Source organism: Carcharodon carcharias, chromosome 3 (genome assembly GCF_017639515.1).
Source record: "Carcharodon carcharias isolate sCarCar2 chromosome 3, sCarCar2.pri, whole genome shotgun sequence".
In the NCBI taxonomy this organism is placed as follows: Eukaryota; Metazoa; Chordata; class Chondrichthyes; order Lamniformes; family Lamnidae; genus Carcharodon; species Carcharodon carcharias.
Genome location: NC_054469.1, coordinates 7,198,780 through 7,225,124, shown reverse-complemented (window position 1 = coordinate 7,225,124; position 26,345 = coordinate 7,198,780). Strand labels below are relative to the sequence as shown.

Sequence of the window (26,345 nt, the reverse complement as noted above, 5' to 3'; positions counted from 1 at the left end):
CTTTCATCTGTTGCCCTTGTCCTTCTCAGTGTTAGAAGTCGCAGGTTTAGAAGGTGCTGTCTAAGGAATCTTGTTGAGCTGCTGCAGTGCATCTTGTAGATGGTACACAAAGCTGCCACTGTGTGTTGGTGGTAGAGGGAGTGGGCGATGGATGAGATGCCAGCCAAGCAGGCTGCTTTGTCCTGAATTGTGTTCAGTTTCAAGTGCTGTTGGGGCGGCACTCACAGGAACAGGAATAGGCCATTCAATCTATCGAGCCTGCTCTACCATTCAATATAATCATGGCTGATCCTGCACTTCAAAGCCTTTGTCCCACACTATCCCCAAATTGGTATTTAGAAATTTCTCAATGACTAAGCTTCCACAGCCTTCTGGGGTAAAGAATTTCAAATATTCTCCATCCTCTGAGTAAAAGAATTTCTCACCATCTCAGTCCTAAGTTGCTTCCTCCTTATTTTGAAGCGATTTGGACTTGGGAATCAAAATACAATTTGCAGTTGCACCAACTTGGAGGACAGCAACAAAATACTGGGAGGTAGGAATAAACTTACATAATGGGCATGTAAGTATCAAATGGACTTGAGTATGGGTTTCGGTAGGAAGAATAAGGAGGTTGCATACTCCTTGGAAACTCGGAGCATAGGATAGTCCAGAGTGACAGGTATGTAGGGGTACAGATGGAATCGTTGAAAGTTGTGACGTAGGTTAAAAAGGTCATTAAAAAAAGAGGAAAGGGGGCTCATTTCTCGAGGGACAGGTTTGAAAAGCAGAGAAGCTATGTTGAACATGAATTTTGATTAGACTGCACTTCTAAAACCACAGAATGGTTACAGCACAGAAGGAGGCCGTTCAGCCGTTCTGTTTGTGCCAGCTCTCAGCAAGAGCAACTTGGCTAGGCCCACTCTGCTGCCCTTTCTCCATAGCCCTGCTGATATTTCCTCTTTGGATAATAATCCAGTTCCTTTTTGAAAACCACGATTATTTTTGTGGGAAGTGGTTAGGGAATGTATGTCATACATGTCCAGGGAGTATATGGGGAGGGGTGAAGGCTGTGCTGATTACATTGTATCTTGTGTTTTCTCAGTTTGAGCTGTGCGACTGTGAGCAGGGAGAAGGCAGTGGACTGAATCAGGGCCCCAAGCCCAGCTCCCAACTACAGGTACGCAGCACGGATAGAGAAGCTTGCCTGGTTTAGTCAGGGATTCCAAACACCACTCATTCCAGGCTCAGTGTAGAAAGTAATGCAAGCCTGCCTTGTGATAATGTTTGCAAACTCTTTGATTGTCTGATCAACTCCCTCCTTACAGTATGACAGGAAATCCTGTTATCTCAGTTTGATTATGAAAAGTAACAATAACAATCTAAAAAGAAGAATATACATTTTGAGGGGAGACGGTGACATAGCGGGTAATGTCTTTGGACTGGTAACCCAGAGGCCCAGGCTAATACTCTGGGGACATGGGTTCAAATCCCACCACAGCAGCTGGTGGAATTTAAATTCAATTCATAAATCTGGAATTAAAAGCAACTCTCGGTAATAGCAACCAGTAAACCATTGTTGATTCTGGTAATAATCCATAAGGAAATCTGCCATCCTTACCTGGTCTGGCCTATATGTGACTCCAGATCCACAGCAATGTGTTTGACTCTTAACTGCCCTCTGAAATGGCCTAGCAAGCTACTCAGTTAAAGGGCAATTGGAGATGGGCAACAAATGCTGCCCTTGCCCACATCCCATGAAAGAATTTTTGAAAAAAAGGTCCCTCCGGTGGTGCAGCACTCCCCCGGCACTGCTTCCCCCGGGCGGTGTGGGGCTCCTCCGGCAACACTTCCCCGACACCGTTCCCCTGGGCGGTGTGGTGCTCTTCTGGCAACACTTCCCCGACACCGTTCCCCCGGGCGATGTGGTGCTCTTCTGGCAACACTCCCCTGGCACCGCTCCCCTGACCGGTGCAGTGCTCCCCTGGCACCTCTTCCCGGCGCTCCTCTGGCACCGTTCCGAGGGGGCTCAGGAACGAGTGTGTTACCACTGAATCATGACTTTAGGAACCTCACTGGCTCAACTGATCACTCAGTGGATAAACTGCAGAAATGGTCGGAGGCTTTGCTGAATCACTGAGCTCGATCGTGGTGACCTTAAGGGTTCAAGTGGCCTTTGGGGGATGCAGAGGGAGAGGGGGGAAGTGAACAAGTACTCTTGATGTGCTGGTTAGCCTGTGCCCCCTAACAAAGGTGTACAGGTTGAACTTCAAGTTGGTGATGCCTCCCTCAGCTGAATCGCCTACTTGCACTCGGTATCAAGGGTGGTATGTAAGCCATGGCCAGGGATGTGATGTATCTCGGGGTAGGGGGGAAACTAGCAGGAAGCCTAAAAGAAAATAGCAGAGACACTGCTGAAAGGTGAGAACTGGAGTGAGAGGTCCACAGGAAGTTTCACCACTGTTTGTTGCTTATTCTGAAGATGTGGGTGTTGCTGGCAAGACTGCATTTATTGCCTATCACTGGTTGCCCCTGAGGCATTGAGTCACCCACGTGAAAGGTTTGAATCGCTTGTTGACCCATACTGGGTAAAGGGTCCAGGGTTCCTTTGCTGGAAGACATTAATGAACTAGTTGGGCTCCTACACCTATTGACAAGGTCCAATATAAGACAGTCACTAATAAATCCAATCGGGAATTCAGGAGAAATGTCTTTACCCAGAGAGTGGTGAGAATGTGGAATTAATTCTCCCTATTCTAATGGGCTACTGGTAGAAGATTGCTTGTGAAAATTGTACATGTTGAGTAACCAATGCTGTGAAGCCCATTAAGAATAACTTGTTCTCCTATCAAATGCAGACCTCAATCGCTCCTGCCCACTACCCAAGATTCCCAACTCCTCGGTTATTCTTGGGAGCGTTTCCTGGGTTCCTGCAAGGAGTTCGTTGGCCTGCAGACGAAGTTGAAGGTGGTAACAGACGCACCCTGGCACTGCGCGGCTCTGCAGTACCCACTCTGGTTCCAGGCACTCCTCGCCCAACGTGTAACAGACTTGAATTGGCCCCATCTCAGATGGTGTGGCTTCCATATTGTCAACTCTCCCCTGAGCCCATGGGATCCACAAGCCAGGTAGAAGGTCTCGTGACATCGTCGCTGGCAACTAGAGCATCCCATAACCTTGTGGTGCCACCGGTGACTGCAGGGGAGACTTCCCAGCCATCCGCCTTGTCTGAAGGTAGTTTTCCCATTGCCGAGGGGTTTCAAGTTGAGCAGTTCATCGATTCCCGGATAACGGGGTGCAGACCCTTTGCCCCACTGATGAACTTGGGGAGCTTTGGTATTCCTGTCCCTCCGGGTTCTGACGAACATTCGAATAGACTCCTGCTTGAAGGTCGCACTCAGGGACTTATACCTGCGGAAGAAGCTTCTCGTTGTAAGCAGCTGCCTCTCTTGAATGAAAGGCATGGCTCCAGTACGTGTCACTTGCCATCATGGGGTGAGGAAGAAGAACGGACATCTCCCGGTCTAGCCGGAGGGAGAGCAGAGGCTGCTGGCTCGGCCACAGCTGACCACTTCCCAACATCTCCCCAGTGCTTTCACCGGGACTTGGCGCGACGAGGCAACTCGAGTGAGGGTGAAGTCCACATGGTAACACATTCTGACTCACTGGCACAGATGGATGAAAGCGCTCCCTTCAAAGGGGGCTCGGCAGGTGCCTGGTTTCTGTCAGCCCAGCCGACTGTGCGAGGCTGCGTTGGGATAGGGACCCTGGCAGGCGGAGTCCACGAGGAGACTGTGGGCAGCAACCGGACCTCCCGAAGGAGCGACCAGAGCAGATCTCCCAGCAATGGGGAGCAGAGGGTGGAGGATGCAGCGGGTATGGAATGGGCACCTTCCGTGGTAAATGACACCGCAGCTGATACTGGTGTGCAGGTTATGACACAGGCAGCTGTGCACTCAGAGCCCCAACTGGATATTGATGCCATTGGAGCCAACATGGATGATGAACAAATTGTGACTGAGCCCATGGTGCAAGATGACATGTTTATAGAGGAAGTATCAGCTGCTTTGGGTGAGAGTACTGAGGGCATCACATCAGAAGGCCCCATGTCCACTGTTAGTGGCTCTTGTAGGGACTCTGCTAAGGTTGATGTTCAAGGATTGCAGAGTCAGTGCCAATTGCTGAGTGAGGATGGCCATCTAAGGCAGAGCAAGACAGCTGACCAGATGAAGGAGTCGGACTCTCTCCATCCTGTTGTTGGGCAGTGGCTGGATTGCTCTTTCAAGTCTGAAAATAAGGAGAAAATACAACCTGTGGAGAATGAAATTGGCTCAGCAGAGCCACCTATACAAACAGATACACACCAGGATGCCGTGGGTGATAGCTGTTTGGTGAAGGATGAACTCATCGAGGATAACTCTGCGTCTAAAGAGGATTCAAACTGTAGCCAGACGCGAGAGATTTTGAACAAATCTGTTGATAAGCCAAGGGATGTTGGCCTGAACAAAGATATTCCAAGGCGTAACTTGTTACTTCAAGACAGATTTAACACCACAACAGTGTCTGTGGGCAATGAAGAGAACGTGGATTCACATGAAGGGCCCTTGAGATTTTTGGTGGATGAAGAAGATGCAAGTCCCATAGCAATGGCTGTAGAATCAACCACTTCTACTGGGGGGTTGATGGATGATGCCCTTCTCAATAAGGGTGTGAACTGTGACCATACTCAGATTGACGGGGCAGCAGGGGAACTGAGGTCAGCCGATGAGAGAGAGGTTGAACCCGTGGTGCGTCATCAAGTTGATGGTGTATCTCCTGTGCCTGGCCCAGCTTTTCCTGCAGCTCCGGAATGGCCAAATCTTGGAGCAGAGTCTGATTTGTTGAATAACCATGAATCACAAGAACTTTCTCCTCAATGTTTGCCGATCGGAGAAGCATCACTTTTCAATACCGGCTCAACGCCTGAACGACTGAATTCGAGTGATGATATGCTCGCCGTTGATAAACTGCATCTTCTGAATACATTGGGCTTGAAGGCAGAAACTCCAAACTCCTCACCTGGAAAAATATCGAATGTGGTCACAGAACAGGTGGGAAGAGAAGGAAATTTGATTGACCCAGAAGCATCAGGCACCATTGCCAAGACAGCAGTCACACATGATGATGAATCGGATGTAGGTGGACTTTCTGCAAATATAAAGCCAGCAGAGGATGGAGTGACACGCACAGAGGAATGTTCAGGAGTGGTTTCCAACACTATTATGGCTGATTGTTTCATGCCGGGTAATTCCCTGCCAAAATTTGACCATTTTGCTCATTCTGCAGATACCAAAGATGGGTCACAGTTGACCTTAAAAGCGGCCGTGAACGTGCGCAGCATTCCTATCGGTGCACACCTAACCACAGGCCATTCCACGTCAGGAAAGGCCAACACAGATGATAGCTTGACGTATCCCAATCTAGGGAAGTTATCGTGCTCTTCCACTGTGGGACCTGGGCTCTCAGCTGTGCCCAGAATGCAGAGCGAAGCCAGTACGGCCGGCCAACGCAGTGAAGGAGAGCAGTCATGCACAGTCCTTGGAGAGGCAACAGGAGTCTTTGGGGGCTGTGAAACACAGGGAAATACTCCAGGGAACTCCTCCGAACCAGTTGCTTTAATGGAGGGTGTAGAAGCCCAAAGCAAACTCAGTTTGTTTGATCAAGGAGAGTTAGAAATAGATGACCAAACTCAAGGATTACACCCAAGCAATGATATCAAACATAAACCAGATCCTCTGGAACGTACACAATTTCCAAGTATTCTTGTTGGACCTGTGGATATAAATGGTGAGGCAGTGGGAGGGCTCTGTGTCACTAGACTCACCATAAATAATGCAACAGTGAAGGAAGGGTATATCCTTAGCGCTGGTTCTGATGCTATGGAGAGTTCTGTAATACTGGATCCTGCTGTTAGAGATGATGCCAAGGAGGTTGAAGACCCCATGGATGAAGGTATGGATGTTGACCCAGTATCCGAGTGTGCAGGCAGGAATGTGATTGAGGCATCTGATTTATCCAGTGTTAGTCCAGCACCCTCTGAGCTAGAGATGCTGAGTGACTGCAGTGTTGCCTCTGAGGCTGAAAGCTGTGGAGATGAGGGAAAGGCGGGCAAGATGCCATTGCCAAAGTCGTCTCCTGTGACAACCACCCTTGGTGATACTGCAAGGGAGGAGGTGGAAGGATTTGAATCATTGACACGAGCTGGAGATCCAGTTGGTGCACTCGTGAAATCGGAAGATATGGATACACTGGCAGCACACCAGCAAGATGTAGCTGGAGTTCCATCTTGTATACAGGCAACAGGTGCCCCTTGGCATGTGTCCCTTAAAACAGTGACACAAACGAATGATGGCACCCTTAGCCCACTCACCCAGACTGAAAGCTTGAACTACACGGCAGAGGAAGAGCCCATCAAACGAAGTCACTGTGTGTGCCCAGCCACAGATGAGCCTCCCAACAGAGTTCAAGTTTCGAGCAGCGCGTCACACAGCTCTGAGAGCAAAGAGAATTCACAGGGTGCAGTAAGGGTGCCAAGTTCAGAGAGTCCGCTCGATGCTACTCTGGTTACCTCAGATCAGAATGTTCTAGATCTGCCCCGATCAGAGATGCCCACAGAGCAAGGCGCAACTGTAAAACCCCCAACAATGTCGGAAGCTGGGCAAGATCAGCCAAGATTAGCCTGCATAGAACAGGAGGGAGACCTGCCCCCTGGATATCTAACAACCAGCGTACGGTCTGAAGCTGCTGAATTGTTGGGTGAACCCTGTCATCTTTTCACCACCATTGATAAAACAAAGACAAGTAGAAATTCTGTAAGTGAGCAATCGGAGAAATTCCCTTCAGTGATGGATTACGGAGCTAATAAGCCAGGAGTGATCTCTCAGATGGAGAACAGGAAATCTGAAACTGGAGATGAGCTGGTAAAGATCCAGCATTGTAGGCTGAGTGTGCTAGAAACTGAAAACTGCAATTCCTCTGCTGTGCCACTGGCTGCCTCTGGTCAGAGTGAGGTAGTAGAGGCTGAGGAAAGCCCAGCATCACCACCGGGGACCATCCCACTGTCCTGCTTGACTGTAGGTGCTGTCCAACGAGGCAGCAATGATAATCCTGCGACTCTAAGGCGTCTGGAGAGAGTCCACGCTTGTGAAAACGCCATGGATGTTGAAGGTGAATCTGGTAGCTCTGGGGAAGAAGCTGATATCTATCCTGACTTCACTGAAGAAGGTTCTGGAAAGGAAGACCATTTGTCTTCTGCCAGCCCTGGAAATGGAGATTCCTCTCCCCTTAATCGACCCCATCTGGATGAGGTTTCTGCTCCTGTTGCACACTTTGCTGCAGTGACACAAACTGAGCAGCAAGTGACACTGACTGACTCTGTCTTCAATCCTGAGTTTGATTCCATCTCTGAGCAGAGCAGTAACCTAACCCTCTCTGATCCAAGCACGCCTGAGGAAGCTCACCCGTCCACGGGCAGTGTGCTTGAGAGAGAGTTGGAATTAAGCAAGGGAAATGAGCAAGAGGCAGGCTGGAGTGATGAGCGAGGCCGTTTGGATGCAACAGATATTGATCAGCTAGAGCAAAGTGTGGCTGACATCAAAGAGGCAGATGTGACGGAGGTGGGATTGAATGAAACCCATGGTGATAAGAGTTCCCAATTCCTGTTGGATCGCTTGGGAAAGGTGGATGCTGCAGGTGCAGAAGAGGGGGAACTGGCCAAGTGCATTCCCTCTGATTCCCAGAGGACAGTGTTCCAAGAGGATTTAGTACGAGGGCAATCCTCAGTTGAAGAGCAGAGTGAAGAAGAAAATGTGTCTGAAGAGTTCATGTCGCCACAAGGTACTGCTGAGGATGGAGTGCTGCAATGTCGCAGCCCGTTGCAGAGCGAGGACTCAGCAGAGGACTTGAACTCGATGTCTAGGTCTGAGTTATCTGTCCGACTGGGTTCGTCTCTTGAGGTGGAGCAGGAACTAGATGAAGGGTCCATGGAGGGTGGTGGTGCAAGATGGTGGTCAATGGAAAGCAGTGAGCTGACTGACCAAGATGATGCTAAGGGGGGAGAGGATGAGATTTGTAGCGACGTATGCAGAAGGCAAACTGAACTACATCCTGTGTGTACACTGGCTCCTGGAAGCCCAGAGGAGAGGGAAGTTTGTAACACAGTTGCTACCAGCCCACAGTCCCCACCTTTCACTGCAGTTGTGTCCTCCAGGCAAGGTTGTAGTGAGGTCGGAAGAGTCAGTCAGGCGCCACTTGGTGCTGGAGAGAAATCGGCTCCTGTATTCCCTGCAAAGGAGGAGGCTCTTGCAGATGAAAGACACAAAGAGATGGAGAGGTCTCAAATCCCAGAGGAATCCGCAGGATCGTCAGAACTCCGAGTTGAAGTTTGCCCGACTGGGGAGCGAGCAGAGCAGAGCCCTGATACAAGGCAGCAGACTCTCCAGTGTGGTTTGGCAATGGCCACGTCAAAGTGTGAAATGCCCAGGGCTTTGGAAAGAGAGAGAAGGGAGAAGTTGCTGGGCAACAACTCGGTAGAGGGATTCACCTCAGTAACTGGGTTACCTGAGAGACTGGATTTATCTGATAGGGTGGGGTTGGAGATCAGTGAAGGGCCATGCGAGAATGATGCATTGAGTGACATTGCACCATGTGAGCCAATGGGAAGTGATGAGCTGATTGAGCAAGCTGAAGAGGAGAGTGAGCAGGAGGAGGCCTCTAGCGCAGAGAAACTGATCTGCATGCAGGTTCCAGATACCCTGTCAGAAAGTGAAACCTCTGTTCCAGATCATGAGGAACTGAGCTTTGAGGCTGATAAAATTAACCAAAGTATTTGTCCGTCTTTAAAAGATTGTGCCGTTCCAGGGGAGGTAGACTTCAGTCTCAACTCAGCAGTTGGCAATGACGGTGACCTATTGCAAACATCAGGAACAGTGATGCCCAACGCACGTATACGTGAAGATGAGAGGGTCTTACAGGAGACATGCCCTTTAGCAGGTTTCTCTGAAGAGCTTTCTGTCTCAGATGAAGAATTGCTTGAGTTTGATCAGCAGTTGGGGGAAAATCACCCCACAAATCCAACTCCTGATCAGCTTGAGCAGCAATTCAACTTCTCTAAGGGAAAGCCTGTTGGTTTTGTCGAGGAGCTCACTGCACATTGGAGAGGGGACGCAGAAGCTACGTCAGTGACTCTAGGTGAGAAGGGAGTGAGTGCACCAAGCCAAACAGTTGTGGCAGATGGGATTGCAATGACACAACCATGTAGCACCAAGCACACCTCCAAATGGAGAGATTTAGACATGCAGCAGGGGCCTGAAATACAAAAGCAAAATGAGACCATGTTGAGAAAACGCTGGCCAACAAACTTGGATGTTGAACAGGAAACGGAGAATGTGGTCATAAGTGAATGTGGACAATTCCAGCAGGAGGAGACCATTACTCACCACAACTCCTTCAACGAAGAGCACAGAGCTCTGCTGTCAGAGTCATTACACTTGATACCAATTACTGGGACACATCAGCAGGGACTGCGCACCAACACTGAGCCTGAATGCTTCGGCGCTGGATGGCAATACATGGAGTTGGATGTGATGGAGAAGTGTCATGCCATTGTGAGGAGCACAGATTTGTCTGAGAGAGAAACTGCTGATATAAATAATACTGAGACGGGTGTTGAAGTTGGCTCAACGATTGTCTCATCAAGCCCTGAGTATCTGAACCTACAACTTTCAGAGTCTGAATCTGAGAGGGAAGATATCGCAAGCAAGAGATTAAATGGCCGAAGGCACCTTGATTCTCGAGAGTTGAAGAGACCCCTTGAAGAAGAGGTGTTGAGTTCAAATTCTACTGGTGCAAGTCCCAATAAAAGAGTGTGTAACTTCCAGCAAACTGGAACAGAGGGGCTTGTACCAGCAGAGAGGCTGAGCTTAAGCCTGCTGTCCCTCTCCAAAGAACTAAGGCAGCATCGAACCTGGTATATTGGCAGAATGGTCCGACAATTCTTTACAGAATACAGAGCCCCTCTGGAGCGTCGAGTCTGCAGCAAAGTGAGAATGGTGAACAGATGTGACGAGGTAGCGCGAATAGTTAGAGAGTTCTTCAGAACTCACGTGACTCAACCAGAGGATGAAGCCATTAATACATCACAGCGGAACTTGGTGATTGAAAAGTCCCCTGTTGTTAGTCAGTCTCACACCTCCGAGATTTCAGGACGCAGGCAGGTGCCTAAGGAAACCAATGAATCTCTGTGCCAGGAGGTGCAGCATAAAGGCGTTATTGACTGTGGACAGGTTGCTGATAGCACTGCCATATCCAATGCAACAAAGCCCTCCCCTTCAATCCCTCATTCACCCAACACGGAGGTGAATGGGCTTGTTGGAGTGATGGGTGATTCTGAAACATCATCTCTGCAGGAGGGTGGTAAACTTGCCGGGAAAATGGAGACTGTGCAAGAAAATAGTTGGGGCGACACCTCACATGTTATCTCTCCAGACTCCAGGAAGAATCATTCGGACGAGTGCATCCAAGGAAATCTTGTCCAAATGCAAGAGATCGCTGATGATGATTCTCCCCCCTCACTTGCAAAGGGCTCAGGATTGTATTTGGAGGAGAATGGTGCTCCCAGGGAAAGCAGGCCTCTTCCCCAGCGTTCTTCCAGCACTGATTCCCATGAGGGGTTAGAGGATGATGGGTGCGGTTTGTGGGAAAGCCAGGGAGTGAAGGATATGCCCGATCTGGATGGTGTTGGGATGGAGGAGATTGCTGATGATGGAATTGGGGATTTATTACCGGAGTTACCAAAAGCTTCTGGATCCCCGATGTCGTTGAGTTCTGCAGTAGTGGCGTGTCATGGAGAGACAGGGAAAGATTCAAAGTGTTCTGATTTCGCCGTTAGTCATGTGACAGGAACGTGTTGCGATGGCAGACCCAGCACAGATGTGTCACCTCCTTCACCTTCTCTGGGCACAGATTCTTCATCTTCTGACCCTGACCAACTCAGTGGCATGAAAGGTTTTAGTGTGGCAGAATCTTTGCCTCCTGACCACGATAATCAGGGCCGTAGCCACGATGTGGTTGAAGGCTTCAGTGTAGCAGAACCGCTGCCTCCTGACCACGATAATCAGGGCCGTAGCCACGATGTGGTTGAAGGTTTCAGTGTAGCAGAACCCTCGCCTCCTGACCATGATAATCAGGTCCGTAGCCACGATGTGGTTGAAGGTTTCAGTGTAGCAGAACCCTCGCCTCCTGACCATGATAATCAGGGCCGTAGCCATGATGTGGTTGAAGGTTTCAGTGTAGCAGAACCCTCGCCTCCTGAATATGATAATCAGGGTCATAGCCACGATGTGGTTGAAGGTTTCAGTGTAGCAGAACCCTCGCCTCCTGAATATGATAATCAGGGTCATAGCCACGATGTGGTTGAAGGTTTCAGTGTAGCAGAACCCTCGCCTCCTGAATATGATAATCAGAGCCGTAGCCACGATGTGGTTGAAGGTTTCAGTGTAGCAGAACCGCTGCCTCCTGACCATGATAATGAGGGTCATAGACAAGATGTGGTTGAAGCTTTCAGTGCAACAGAATCCTCGCCTCCTGACCATGATAATCCTGGCCGTAGCCACGATGTGGTTGGAGGCTTCAGTGCAACAGAATCCTCGCCTCCTGACCACGATAATCTGGGCTGTAGCCACGATGTGGGAGAGAGATTTGCGAATATTGACTGTGTTAGTTCAGATGTTCCTCCACTGGGATGCTGTAAAGTGCAGAGTCTACCGTTGCACACTTTGGAAAGGGGAAGTTTCACTGCGCTGGGCCCTGCCTCCGGTGGCTTTGCTGAGCCCTTGCCGAAATCGAGAGGTGACAGTGATTGGAAACGAGAGAGAGAATGTCCTGCCGACTCCAGTGTAGAGGCAGTGTTACCTGGCCATGTTTCTGATGTGCATCATGCAGACAGCAGCTGGTCACAGGACATGGCCAGGAGGGGGTGTGAGGCTGGCGAGTCAGTGGGATCCCTGCACCCAAGTTTCCCACCCTGCCGGTCACCTGTGTTTGAAACTGAGCAACTCGGGAAGGCAGCACCTCTGAATGTCGATGCGAGGGATCTGGTGCGGAGAGAGAGCTCGTCCGTGTGGAAGGAAGAACCGCACAATGAAGAAGAAATCACTGTCCGGGAAACAGGAACTGCACCGGAGGCCAAACCAAATGTAGAATCGCTGGAAGATTCTGTAACCCACAGACGTGGGATCAACATAGAGAGACTGTGGACTGATTTCCCAAAATCTGGTAAAGAGGACACAGGAAAGGATGGAACAATAACATCCCTAACAAGCAACCAAATTAGCTCAGGTAAGGGCTTCTATTTAGAAAAGACAGCCCAGGGAAGAGATAGCAGAGGCATTAGGGACATTGTATAATTTGTTAGGGAAAGGTGTGATACCAGAGGACTAGGAATGACATTAGCTTTCCACTATCTGTAAGAAGGGGGGTGGGTGGTGGAACAAGACCAAGGAATTATAGACCAGCCAGCTTAACATTGAAGGAGGACAAATAATGGAATCCCCACTAAAGTAGAAAATAGAAAAACACCTAGAAACAAAATATACAATAATGAATAGCATGGATTTCAAAAAGGAAAATCTTATTTGACCAACCTTATGGATTTTTTGATGAAGTATCTCAGAGTAGACAGTGGCAGTGCAGTAAATGTAAATTGTCCGGATTGTCAAAGGACCTTCGATAAGGTGACCCATAATAGATTAATGAGTAATGTTAGAGAATGTGGAGCTAGGAGACATGGCAGAATGGAGTGCTAGCTGGCTTCAAGACAGAAAGCAGACAGTGGAAATAAAGGGTAGAATTCACAGTGGCGGAGGGTGAGTCATGGTGTTGCACAAGAATCAGTGCTGGGATAACTGCTGTACACAATTTACATTAACAATTTTACTTTGGAATCAAAAACACCATTTCTAAATTTGTGCATGACACCAAATTGGAGGCAGGGGCGGTATAGTCAATATGAGAAGGACCGCAACAAAATACAGGAGGACATTAATAAACTTGCACAATGGGCAAATAATTGGCAAGTGAAGTTCAACGCAGATGAATGAGAGTTAGTACATTTTGGTAGGAAGAATAGAGATATCACGTTACTGGGGAGGTGCAAGCATAGGTGGAGTTGTGAAACAAAGGGATCTTTGAGTACAAGTACACCATTCACCAAAGGTCATGCCACAAGTCAGCAAGACCATAAACAAATCGTGCACTGGGTTTTATTTGGAGAGGAATAGAATTGAAAATTAGGGAAGTTATACTAAACCTGTACCAAAGCATGGTCTGCATTTAGAGCAGTGTGTGTGTGGTTGGACAACTGAGTGAAGTCCTGGTCGTCAAATTATAAGGTTATCGATGAGAAAAGGTTGGGAGGAGGCTTGAGGTAGAGCATGAACACTGGCATGGACTGGTTGGGCCGAATGGCCTATTTCAGCAGAGCGCAAGATTGCGTTTCAAAAAGTCTTCCCAAGAGGAGAGTTGAGGAGCCACCCTGGGATGCAGGATATCCATTTGGGTGTTGGACTTATCCTTCCCCCATGCTCCCATATTGAGGGAGGGCTGCTCTGTCGGAGGGCCGGGACGGTGGGGAGGGCTGCTCTGTCGGAGGACCGGGACGGAGGGGAGGGCCGGGCTGTCTGAGGGCCGGGACGGGGGGGAGGGCTGGGCTATCGGAGGGCCGGGCTATCGGAGGGCCGGGCTATCGGAGGGCCGGGCTATCGGAGGGCCGGGCTATCGGAGGGCCGGGCTATCGGAGGGCCGGGCTATCGGAGGGCCGGGCTATCGGAGGGCCGGGCTATCGGAGGGCCGGGCTATCGGAGGGCCGGGCTATCGGAGGGCCGGGCTATCGGAGGGCCGGGCTATCGGAGGGCCGGGCTATCGGAGGGCCGGGCTATCGGAGGGCCGGGCTATCGGAGGGCCGGGCTATCGGAGGGCCGGGCTATCGGAGGGCCGGGCTATCGGAGGGCCGGGCTATCGGAGGGCCGGGCTATCGGAGGGCCGGGCTATCGGAGGGCCGGGCTATCGGAGGGCCGGGCTATCGGAGGGCCGGGACGGGGGGAGGGCCGGGACGGGGGGAGGGCCGGGACGGGGGGAGGGCCGGGCTGTCGGAGGGCCGGGCTGTCGGAGGGCCGGGCTATCGGAGGGCCGGGACAGGGGGAGGGCCGGGACAGGGGGAGGGCCGGGACAGGGGCAGGGCTGACTTTGGAATGATGTCAGGTTCCCTTCCAGACTTGCTGAGTTTTTCCAGATAATTGTGTTTTTGTTTTGGATTTCCAGCATCCGCAGTTTTTTGTTTTTATCCCCTCCTTCAAGGCTGTTATGTGCATACTCGGGTTTTATGTAATCTGATAGCTTTGTGGCTACTCTTACTAGAATAAGCTTATTTGCAGAATTCTCTTTAAACTGAATTGTGTGGAATAGCAGTGGAAAGTGTGTGGCTCAAGTCTTACACCAGTGTAGTTACTCTAATCTGCCCTGTAACAAGGTCCACTGAGCCACTCAATTGTGTCATCAACTTTTCTGGGCAGCTGGGAACGGATGAAAGAAAACTCAGCAAAATTTGTGATTGCAGCTTGATTTTAATGACAGCTGAGGACAGTGACTTACAGTGATTGTCAGACAGGATTGTTTTATCTGGAATATGCTGCCTGATAGAATAGTGGAAGCAGATAAGTAATTTTTTTTTAAAAGGAATTGGATAAATACAAGAAGGGGTAAAGCTTCAAGGCTATTGGGAAAGACCAGGAAGGTGGGGCTGTCCCCAAGAGCGAGCACAGACACGAGGCCAAATGTCTTCCTGTGTTGTCCGGGTCAGATTGGCCTATCCCATCCTGTGTAGCTGTGAAACTCCTGTAAACATTTGAATTGTTTTGTTTCTCTTGTTTTCCCACCACAGCTTATTTTGATGAAGACAGGATTGTGGAGGGAAGACATGCTCACGGCGATGGTTATCCCGTGCAGGCTTGGTCACAGGATCCCACAGAAATGAAGATTCCACCTCACCATGGCTTGGGGCGAGAGGGCGGGTCCGGTGCCTGTGGCTCAACCTTGAGTGTGGTCAGCCCTCCCCCACAGGTGCCGTTAACCAATCGCCTCTCCCTGCGGGCGAAGAAGAGGGCTAGGGAATCGGGCGACGGGATAGGTGGTACCACTCAGCTGATGTTTCCTGCTTCTCCCGGTTCCAGTCTCCCAGAGGATGAGTGTCCCGGAGCTTCCATCAGCTGTGTGATCATCATTAGTGATAGTGAGGAACAGCCTCCACTAAAAACTGTCAAAGAGGAAAGTGAGAGTGATGAGGAAGCTGGAAGTTGCCCACGTGGCCGAGGAGCAAGAGGTGCAGCTGCTCCTGCACCCGGGTCCCTGACATCCGGTGCTCCCAGCGGAGGCAGCATTTATTCTGAGCGCGCAGCAGGTGTTGGCCATCCACCAGGAGCTTCATGCCGCCATGGAGTGTTTAGGACCAACCTGTCTGAGCACAACCCTGCGAATGTTCCCACCGATTCCCCCTCCTTTGCCAATCCCTCTGCCAGCACGCTCGCTGGGGCCTCTCTGGGCACTGACTCCCTCGGGCTGCAGAAAGCAGCTGGGAGGAGCATACCGGAATGTTGCACTGTCCTTTCAGTCTGTGAGGAACGCATGGCTGGATTTCCCAGTCTCCAGAATGCCGGATCACCCCCCGTCGAGTTCCTGCATCCCTTGAGACAGGGACCAAATCCCAGGCCCTGGGCTGAACCCGAATGTGTCCAGAGTGACCCCTTACAGTCCCAGAATCCACCAGCTTTGTCCGAACTCCGGAACACTAGGTTTCCTGATCAACTCCTCCTTCCGTACAGCTTTGACGATGAGATATTCCCACCTCCTGAGCTCGACTACCTCCCGGATTCCTCGGAGAATTCTGATCATGAGGATTCCGAGGACAGCTTTCGCACTTTTCGGAGGCGATTGGCTGATTCACCGGTCTCTGATTCCGTGTTTAGTGATAGCCGGCTTTCCACAAATCATGGAGATGGGAGGCACTGTGCTGGATTACCCCTATCCCAGAGAGACTCTAATCCCAGCCGCAGTTGGGACCTGAAGCCGCGGGAACTAAGGTTTCCACCTCACCTGACTCCCGAGGGCCATACAGATGGAGATCACCTGGACTCAGCTTTTCGGGAATTCCAGAATGGAAAGGGTGATAGAGGCTGTGATCCATCAGGTAAGACCATCTGTTTCTCAATGACTGTGCTCTCTCTCTCGTGTGCTCGCTCTCTCTCTCTCGTGTGCTCGCTCTCTCTCGTGTGCTCGCTCTCTCTCGTGTGCTCTCTCTCTCTCTTTTGTGTGCTCGCTCTCTCTTGTGTGCTCGCTCTCTCTTGTGTGCTCGCTCTCTCGTGTGCTCGCTCTCTCGTGTGCTCGCTCTCTCGTGTGCTCGCTCTCTCGTGTGCTCGCTCTCTCTTGTGTGCTCGCTCTCTCTTGTGTGCTCGCTCTCTCTTGTGTGCTCGCTCTCTCTTGTGTGCTCGCTCTCTCTTGTGTGCTCGCTCTCTCTCTCTCGTGTGCTCGCTCTCTCTCTCTCGTGTGCTCGATCTCTCTCTCGTGCGCTCGATCTCTCTCTCGTGCGCTCGATCTCTCTCGTGTGCTCGATCTCTCTCGTGTGCTCGATCTCTCTCTCTCGTGTGCTCGATCTCTCTCTCGTGTGCTCGATCTCTCTCTCGTGTGCTCGCTCGCGCTCTCTCGTGTGCTCGCTCGCGCTCTCGTGTGCTCGCTCGCGCTCTCTCGTGTGCTCGCTCGAGCTCTCTCGTGTGCTCGCTCGAGCTCTCTCGTGTGCTCGCTCGCGCTCTCTCGTGTGCTCGCTCGCGCTCTCTCGTGTGCTCGCTCGCGCTCTCTCGTGTGCTCGCTCGCGCTCTCTCGTGTGCTCGCTCGCGCTCTCTCGTGTGCTCGCTCGCGCTCTCTCGTGTGCTCGCTCGCGCTCTCTCGTGTGCTCGCTCGCGCTCTCTCGTGTGCTCGCTCGCGCTCTCTCGTGTGCTCGCTCGCTCTCGTGTGCTCGCTCGCTCTCGTGTGCTCTCTCGTGTGCTCGCTCGCTCTCGTGTGCTCGCTCGCTCTAGTGTGCTCGCTCGCTCTAGTGCGCTCGCTCGCTCTCGTGCGCTCGCTCGCTCTCGTGCGCTCGCTCGCTCTCGTGCGCTCGCTCGCTCTCGTGCGCTCGCTCGCTCTCGTGCGCTCGCTCGCTCTCTCGTGCGCTCGCTCGCTCTCTCGTGCGCTCGCTCGCTCTCTCGTGCGCTCGCTCGCTCTCTCGTGCGCTCGCTCGCTCTCTCGTGCGCTCGCTCGCTCTCTCGTGCGCTCGCTCTCTCTCGTGTGCTCGCTCGCTCTCTCTCGTGTGCTCGCTCGCTCTCTCTCGTGTGCTCGCTCGCTCTCTCTCGTGTGCTCGCTCGCTCTCTCTCGTGTGCTCGCTCGCTCGCTCTCGTGTGCTCGCTCGCTCGCTCTCGTGTGCTCGCTCGCTCGCTCGTGTGCTCGCTCGCTCTCTCGTGTGCTCGCTCGCTCTCGTGTGCTCGCTCGCTCTCGTGTGCTCGCTCGCTCTCGTGTGCTCGCTCTCGTGTGCTCGCTCGCTCTCGTGTGCTCGCTCGCTCTCGTGTGCTCGCTCGCTCGCTCTCGTGTGCTCGCTCGCTCGCTCTCGTGTGCTCGCTCGCTCGCTCTCGTGTGCTCGCTCGCTCGCTCTCGTGTGCTCGATCGCTCGCTCTCGTGTGCTCGCTCGCTCGCTCTCGTGTGCTCGCTCGCTCTCTCTCGTGTGCTCGCTCTCTCTCGTGTGCTCGCTCTCTCTCGTGTGCTCGCTCGCTCTCTCTCGTGTGCTCGCTCGCTCTCTCTCGTGTGCTCGCTCGCTCTCTCTCGTGTGCTCGCTCGCTCTCTCTCGTGTGCTCGCTCGCTCTCTCTCGTGTGCTCGCTCGCTCTCTCTCGTGTGCTCGCTCGCTCTCTCTCGTGTGCTCGCTCGCTCTCTCTCGTGTGCTCGCTCGCTCTCTCTCGTGTGCTCGCTCGCTCTCTCTCGTGTGCTCGCTCGCTCTCTCTCGTGTGCTCGCTCGCTCTCTCTCGTGTGCTCGCTCGCTCTCTCTCGTGTGCTCGCTCGCTCTCTCTCGTGTGCTCGCTCGCTCTCTCTCGCGTGCTCGCTCGCTCTCTCTCGCGTGCTCGCTCTCTCTCGCGTGCTCGCTCGCTCTCGCGTGCTCGCTCGCTCTCGCGTGCTCGCTCGCTCTCGCGTGCTCGCTCGCTCTCGCGTGCTCGCTCGCTCTCGCGTGCTCGCTCGCTCTCTCTCGCGTGCTCGCTCGCTCTCTCTCGCGTGCTCGCTCGCTCGCTCTCGCGTGCTCGCTCGCTCGCTCTCGCGTGCTCGCTCGCTCGCTCTCGCGTGCTCGCTCGCTCGCTCTCGCGTGCTCGCTCGCTCGCTCTCGCGTGCTCGCTCGCTCGCTCTCGCGTGCTCGCTCGCTCTCTCTCGCGTGCTCGCTCGCTCGCTCTCGTGTGCTCGCTCGCTCTCTCTCGTGTGCTCGCTCGCTCTCTCTCTTGTGCTCGCTCGCTCTCTCTCGCGTGCTCGCTCGTTCGCTCTCGCGTGCTCTCTCGCTCGCTCTCGGGTGCTCTCTCGCTCGCTCTCGCGTGCTCTCTCGCTCGCTCTCGCGTGCTCTCTCGCTCGCTCTCGCGTGCTCGCTCGCTCGCTCTCGCGTGCTCGCTCGCTCGCTCTCGCGTGCTCGCTCGCTCGCTCTCGCGTGCTCGCTCGCTCGCTCTCGCGCTCGCTCGCTCTCGCGCTCGCTCTCTCTCGCGCTCGCTCTCTCTCGCGCTCGCTCTCTCGCGCTCGCTCTCTCTCGCGCTCGCTCTCTCTCGCGCTCGCTCTCTCTCGCGCTCGCTCTCTCTCGCGCTCGCTCTCTCTCGCGCTCGCTCTCTCTCGCGCTCGCTCTCTCTCGCGCTCGCTCTCTCTCGCGCTCGCTCTCTCTCGCGCTCGCTCTCTCTCGCGCTCGCTCTCTCTCGCGCTCGCTCTCTCTCGCGCTCGCTCTCTCGTGCGCTCGCTCGCTCTCGTGCGCTCGCTCTCGTGCGCTCGCTCTCTCGTGCGCTCGCTCTCTCTCTCTCGTGCGCTCGCTCGCTCGCTCTCGTGCGCTCGCTCGCTCTCGTGCGCTCGCTCGCTCGCTCTCGTGCGCTCGCTCGCTCGCTCTCGTGCGCTCGCTCGCTCTCGTGCGCTCGCTCGCTCTCTCGTGCGCTCGCTCGCTCTCTCGTGCGCTCGCTCGCTCTCTCGTGCGCTCGCTCGCTCTCTCGTGCGCTCGCTCGCTCTCTCGTGCGCTCGCTCGCTCTCTCGTGCGCTCGCTCGCTCTCTCTCGTGCGCTCGCTCGCTCTCTCTCGTGCGCTCGCTCGCTCTCTCTCGTGCGCTCGCTCGCTCTCTCTCGTGCGCTCGCTCTCTCTCGTGCGCTCGCTCTCTCTCGTGCGCTCGCTCTCTCTCGTGTGCTCGCTCGCTCCCTCTCGTGTGCTCGCTCGCTCCCTCTCGTGTGCTCGCTCGCTCCCTCTCGTGTGCTCGCTCGCTCCCTCTCGTGTGCTCGCTCGCTCCCTCTCGTGTGCTCGCTCGCTCCCTCTCGTGTGCTCGCTCGCTCCCTCTCGTGTGCTCGCTCGCTCCCTCTCGTGTGCTCGCTCGCTCCCTCTCGTGTGCTCGCTCGCTCCCTCTCGCGTGCTCGCTCTCGCTCTCGCGTGCTCGCTCTCGCTCTCGCGTGCTCGCTCGCTCTCTCTCGCGCTCGCTCGCTCTCTCTCGTGCGCTCGCTCTCTCGTGCGCTCGCTCTCTCGTGCGCTCGCTCTCTCGTGCGCTCGCTCTCTCTCGTGCGCTCGCTCTCTCTCGTGCGCTCGCTCTCTCTCGTGCGCTCGCTCTCTCTCGTGCGCTCGCTCTCTCTCGTGCGCTCGCTCGCTCTCGTGCGCTCGCTCGCTCTCTCGTGCGCTCGCTCGCTCTCTCGTGCGCTCGCTCGCTCTCTCTCGTGCGCTCGCTCGCTCTCTCTCGTGCGCTCGCTCGCTCTCTCTCGTGCGCTCGCTCGCTCTCTCGTGCGCTCGCTCGCGCTCTCGTGCGCTCGCTCGCGCTCTCGTGCGCTCGCTCGCTCTCGTGCGCTCGCTCGCTCTCGTGCGCTCGCTCGCTCTCGTGCGCTCGCTCGCTCTCGTGCGCTCGCTCGCTCTCGTGCGCTCGCTCGCTCTCGTGCGCTCGCTCGCTCTCGTGCGCTCGCTCGCTCTCGTGCGCTCGCTCGCTCTCGTGCGCTCGCTCGCTCTCGTGCGCTCGCTCGCTCGCTCTCGTGCGCTCGCTCGCTCGCTCTCGTGCGCTCGCTCGCTCGCTCTCGTGCGCTCGCTCGCTCGCTCTCGCGCGCTTGCTCTCTCGCGCTCGCTCTCGTGCGCTCGCTCGCTCTCGTGCGCTCGCTCGCTCTCGTGCGCTCGCTCGCTCTCGTGCGCTCGCTCGCTCTCTCGTGCGCTCGCTCGCTCTCTCGTGCGCTCGCTCGCTCTCTCGTGCGCTCGCTCGCTCTCTCGTGCGCTCGCTCGCTCTCGTGCGCTCGCTCGCTCTCGTGCGCTCGCTCGCTCTCGTGCGCTCGCTCGCTCTCGTGCGCTCGCTCGCTCTCGTGCGCTCGCTCGCTCTCGTGCGCTCGCTCGCTCTCGTGCGCTCGCTCGCTCGCTCTCGTGCGCTCGCTCGCTCGCTCTCGTGCGCTCGCTCGCTCTCGTGCGCTCGCTCGCTCTCGTGCGCTCGCTCGCTCTCGTGCGCTCGCTCGCTCGCTCTCGTGCGCTCGCTCGCTCGCTCTCGTGCGCTCGCTCTCTCGCTCTCGTGCGCTCGCTCGCTCGCTCTCGTGCGCTCGCTCGCTCGCTCTCGTGTGCTCGCTCGCTCTCGTGTGCTCGCTCGCTCTCGTGTGCTCGCTCGCTCTCGTGTGCTCGCTCACTCTCTCTCGCGTGCTCGCTCGCTCTCTCTAGCGTGCTCGCTCTCGTGTGCTCGCTCGCTCTCTCTCGCGCTCGCTCTCTCTCGCGCTCGCTCTCTCTCGCGCTCGCTCTCTCTCGCGCTCGCTCTCTCTCGCGCTCGCTCTCTCTCGCGCTCGCTCTCTCTCGCGCTCGCTCTCTCTCGCGCTCGCTCTCTCTCGCGCTCGCTCTCTCTCGCGCTCGCTCTCTCTCGCGCTCGCTCTCTCTCGCGCTCGCTCTCTCTCGCGCTCGCTCTCTCTCGCGCTCGCTCTCTCTCGCGCTCGTTCTCTCGCGCTCGTTCTCTCGCGCTCGTTCTCTCGCGCTCGCTCTCTCGCGCTCGCTCTCTCGCGCTCGCTCTCTCTCGCGCTCGCTCTCTCTCGTGCGCTCGCTCTCTCTCGTGCGCTCGCTCTCTCTCGTGCGCTCGCTCTCTCTCGTGCGCTCGCTCTCTCTCGTGCGCTCGCTCTCTCTCGTGCGCTCGCTCTCTCTCGTGCGCTCGCTCTCTCTCGTGCGCTCGCTCTCTCTCGTGCGCTCGCTCTCTCTCGTGCGCTCGCTCGCTCTCTCTCGTGCGCTCGCTCGCTCTCTCTCGTGCGCTCGCTCGCTCTCTCTCGTGCGCTCGCTCGCTCTCTCTCGTGCGCTCGCTCGCTCTCTCTCGTGCGCTCGCTCGCTCTCTCTCGTGCGCTCGCTCGCTCTCTCTCGTGCGCTCGCTCGCTCTCTCTCGTGCGCTCGCTCGCTCTCTCTCGTGCGCTCGCTCGCTCTCTCTCGTGCGCTCGCTCGCTCTCTCTCGTGCGCTCGCTCGCTCTCTCTCGTGCGCTCGCTCGCTCTCTCTCGTGCGCTCGCTCGCTCTCTCTCGTGCGCTCGCTCGCTCTCTCTCGTGCGCTCGCTCGCTCTCTCTCGTGCGCTCGCTCGCTCTCTCTCGTGCGCTCGCTCGCTCTCTCTCGTGCGCTCGCTCGCTCTCTCGTGTGCGCTCGCTCGCTCGTGTGCGCTCGCTCGCTCTCGTGCGCTCGCTCGCTCTCGTGCGCTCGCTCGCTCTCTCGTGCGCTCGCTCGCTCTCTCTCGTGCGCTCGCTCGCTCTCTCTCGTGCGCTCGCTCGCTCTCTCTCGTGCGCTCGCTCGCTCTCTCTCGTGCGCTCGCTCGCTCTCTCTCGTGCGCTCGCTCGCTCTCTCTCGTGCGCTCGCTCGCTCTCTCGCGTGCGCTCGCTCGCTCTCTCGCGTGCGCTCGCTCGCTCTCTCTCGCGCGCTCGCTCGCTCTCTCTCGCGCGCTCGCTCGCTCTCTCTCGCGCGCTCGCTCGCTCTCTCTCGCGCGCTCGCTCGCTCTCTCTCGCGCGCTCGCTCGCTCTCTCTCGCGCGCTCGCTCTCTCTCGCGCGCTCTCTCGCTCTCGCGCGCTCTCTCGCTCTCGCGCGCTCTCTCGCTCTCGCGCGCTCTCTCGCTCTCGCGCGCTCTCGCGCGCTCTCGCGCGCTCGCTCGCTCTCGCGTGCTCGCCCGCTCTCCCTCCCTCGCCCGCTCGCTCTCCCTCCCTCCCTCGCCCGCTCGCTCTCCCTCCCTCCCTCCCACGCCCGCTCGCTCTCCCTCCCTCCCACCCTCGCCCGCTCGCTCTCCCTCCCTCCCTCCCTCGCCCGCTCGCTCTCCCTCCCTCCCTCCCTCGCCCGCTCGCTCTCCCTCCCTCCCTCCCTCGCCCGCTCGCTCTCCCTCCCTCCCTCCCTCGCCCGCTCGCTCTCCCTCCCTCCCTCCCTCGCCCGCTCGCTCTCCCTCCCTCCCTCGCCCGCTCGCTCTCCCTCCCTCCCTCCCTCGCCCGCTCGCTCTCCTCCCTCCCTCCCTCGCCCGCTCGCTCTCCCTCCCTCCCTCGCCCGCTCGCTCTCCCTCCCTCCCTCCCTCGCCCGCTCGCTCTCCCTCCCTCCCTCCCTCGCCCGCTCGCTCTCCCTCCCTCCCTCCCTCGCCCGCTCGCTCTCCCTCCCTCCCTCCCTCGCCCGCTCGCTCTCCCTCCCTCCCTCCCTCGCGCGCTCGCTCTCCCTCCCTCCCTCCCTCGCCCGCTCGCTCTCCCTCCCTCCCTCCCTCCCTCGCCCGCTCGCTCTCCCTCCCTCCCTCCCTCGCCCGCTCGCTCTCCCTCCCTCCCTCCCTCTCCCCGCTCGCTCTCCCTCCCTCCCTCCCTCGCCCGCTCGCTCTCCCTCCCTCCCTCCCTCGCCCGCTCGCTCTCCCTCCCTCCCTCCCTCGCCCGCTCGCTCTCCCTCCCTCCCTCCCTCGCCCGCTCGCTCTCCCTCCCTCCCTCCCTCGCCCGCTCGCTCGCTCTCCCTCCCTCGCCCGCTCGCTCGCTCTCCCTCCCTCGCCCGCTCGCTCGCTCTCCCTCGCCCGCTCGCTCGCTCTCCCTCCCTCGCCCGCTCGCTCGCTCGCTCTCCCTCCCTCGCCCGCTCGCTCGCTCGCTCTCCCTCCCTCGCCCGCTCGCTCGCTCGCTCTCCCTCCCTCGCCCGCTCGCTCGCTCTCCCTCCCTCGCCCGCTCGCTCGCTCTCCCTCCCTCGCCCGCTCGCTCGCTCTCCCTCCCTCGCCCGCTCGCTCGCTCTCCCTCCCTCGCCCGCTCGCTCGCTCTCCCTCCCTCGCCCGCTCGCTCGCTCTCCCTCCCTCGCCCGCTCGCTCGCTCTCCCTCCCTCGCTCGCTCGCTCGCTCGCTCTCCCTCCCTCGCCCGCTCGCTCGCTCTCCCTCCCTCGCCCGCTCGCTCGCTCTCCCTCCCTCGCCCGCCCGCTCGCTCGCTCGCTCTCCCTCCCTCGCCCGCCCGCTCGCTCGCTCGCTCTCCCTCCCTCGCCCGCTCGCTCGCTCGCTCTCCCTCCCTCGCCCGCTCGCTCGCTCGCTCTCCCTCCCTCGCCCGCTCGCTCGCTCGCTCTCCCTCCCTCGCCCGCTCGCTCGCTCGCTCTCCCTCCCTCGCCCGCTCGCTCGCTCTCCCTCCCTCGCCCGCTCGCTCGCTCGCTCTCCCTCCCTCGCCCGCTCGCTCGCTCGCTCTCCCTCCCTCGCCCGCTCGCTCGCTGCCTCACACGTCCTGGACCTGTTACATCTCCATGTGCTCAAGGTTCTTAAACACTGTCTTTCACCTGCATATCCTACCAATATAATCATCCCATTAATATCTGTCCTCTTGTACCCTCCTGCTCCCATCTATACAACTTTGCCTCCTAACATCATGTCACTTGCAAACTTTGATACACAACTTTTTGCTGCCACAAAATCAAAATGCTGCAGATGCTGCAAATCTGAAATAAAAATTTTTCATAAAACTGAATAATGATGGAAATACTCAGGTCTGGCAGCATCTGTGGAGAGAGAAGCAAAGTTAATATTTCAGGTCGAGATGACCCAGAATCATACATGTTTTTATTTTGCTAGTTGTTAATGCTGCTTTTCACTGCCCCTCACCTGGAGAAGCCTCCGAGAGTTCCTGGGCAACATCAGACCAGGATGTCACTTGCCAGCTGAGGGAGTGTGAGCTGTTGCTTCAGTGCATCTCGCAGACACTGCAGGCAGAGGGGATCGCAGAGGCACATGTGAAGGAGTGGAAGTGAGTATCAGTTAATAACCATTTAATGGGTTAATTACATTTCTGCAGTGCTTTTCATTAGTTCATGATGTCCCAACGCAGCTCATAGTTATTGACGTAATTTTTTAGTTTTGTCACAGTTGTAAAATACGGAAACTCGGCATTCAAAATGTGCACAGCAAGATGAGCTATGTTTAGATATTTGATTTGATAAATATTGTCCAGGAGAGAACTCCTTTACTCTTGGAATGATACCTTTTATCCCATCTGGGAGAACAATAAGGGGACTTGATTTAATGACTCGTATGAAAAATGGCACCTCCAAATTGAAACACACATCCTGTACTGCACGAGAGTGTTGGCCTCGTTTATGGGTTCGAGTCTCTGGGTGGGATACGACAAGCTGTAAAGGTTACCCATCCCTTTAACAGATCTTGACTGATTCACTGTAGGTCATTGGGTAAAGATTCCCTGCCGTCAAGTCAGGAGGGAGCGCGGCATTGTCGGAGGGTCAGTACTGAGGGAGCGCGGCATTGTCGGTGGGTCAGTACTGAGGGAGCGCGGCATTGTCGGAGGGTCAGTACTGAGGGAGCGCGGCATTGTCGGAGGGTCAGTACTGAGGGAGCGCGGCATTGTCGGAGGGTCAGTACTGAGGGAGCGCGGCATTGTCGGAGGGTCAGTACTGAGGGAGCGCGGCATTGTCGGAGGGTCAGTACTGAGGGAGCGCGGCATTGTCGGAGGGTCAGTACTGAGGGAGCGCGGCATTGTCGGAGGGTCAGTACTGAGGGAGCGCGGCATTGTCGGAGGGTCAGTACTGAGGGAGCGCGGCATTGTCGGAGGGTCAGTACTGAGGGAGCGCGGCATTGTCGGAGGGTCAGTACTGAGGGAGCGCGGCATTGTCGGAGGGTCAGTACTGAGGGAGCGCGGCATTGTCGGAGGGTCAGTACTGAGGGAGCGCTGCACTGTCGGAGCGTCAGTACTGAGGGAGCGCGACACTTTTGGAGGGTCAGTACTTGACATATGTGAAGTAAAAGTTCCCACGGCCACTATTGGAAGAAGAACTGGAGTGTTGTCCATCGCCTTTGCTAATAATTATCCCTCAAGTAACATCACTTAAACAAGTTATTTGGTCATTTGTCACATTGCCATTTGTGGGATGCTGTTGTCCTTCCTACTTTACAACGGTGAATGGCCTTCAAAAATAGTCCTTCACTGGTTATGGAAGTGTTATGTGGCATCCCAGTGTCACGAAAGGCACGGAATAAGTGTTAATCCCTCCTTTTATTACCTGTGACTTGCTCTCCCTTCCCTTCTTTCTCTGTCTCTAGGGAGCAGATTGAGAAGCTGCAGCAACAGACCATCCCTCCTTTGACCCACATAGCAGTGATTGGAGACACGGGGTCAGGGAAGAGCAGTCTGCTGAACGCCCTGCTGGATGAAGAGGCTGTCCTACCCACCTCCGCCATGAGGGCCTGTACTGCCGTGGCAGTTGAGGTCTCTCACAACAGTCTCAATGACAGTTACTGCGCTGAGGTGGAATTCTTCTCTGAGGAGGTGAGTTGAACAGTGGTTCGGAATCCTGTGGTGAGTAACTCATCTACTGACTCTCCAAAGCCTGCAAGGAATCGACAAGGAACATCAAGAGTGTGGTGTGAACGTGTTTATAGATGGTGGATCATTATCAAACAGCACGTCCCAGCCACTGTCCACAACGGGCAACCGACAGACTGTACCCCACCAGCCCGTGTTTGCAAAACTCAAAATACTGTGTCCAACATTAGATGTGATTCCACGATTGGACACCATTTGCTAAACAATCCTCAATGTACTAAGAATTACGCTAATATACGATGTAAGATTGTCA

The 26,345-nt window shown here is 55.8% G+C and overlaps 1 protein-coding gene across 7 annotated transcripts in view; it reads left to right on the top strand.

Annotated features, from left to right (window-relative positions):
* LOC121275693 overlaps nt 1–26,345 on the top strand; it is an 89,894-nt gene that overhangs the window by 15,232 nt on the left and 48,317 nt on the right. For 6 of the 7 annotated variants that reach the window (XR_005942546.1, XR_005942548.1, XR_005942547.1 and 3 more), the window contains exons 5-9: nt 1,085–1,159; nt 2,838–12,354; nt 14,954–16,255; nt 24,331–24,502; nt 25,810–26,035. Coding sequence is in view for 3 of the 7 variants with exons in the window: in XM_041183258.1 (XP_041039192.1) it covers nt 1,085–1,159; nt 2,838–12,354; nt 14,954–16,255; nt 24,331–24,502; nt 25,810–26,035 (11,292 nt within the window). In the remaining 4 variants the exon portion in view is untranslated. The remainder of the gene's footprint in view (nt 1–1,084; nt 1,160–2,837; nt 12,355–14,953; nt 16,256–24,330; nt 24,503–25,809; nt 26,036–26,345) is intronic. The other variant, XM_041183259.1, reaches the window with a different exon arrangement.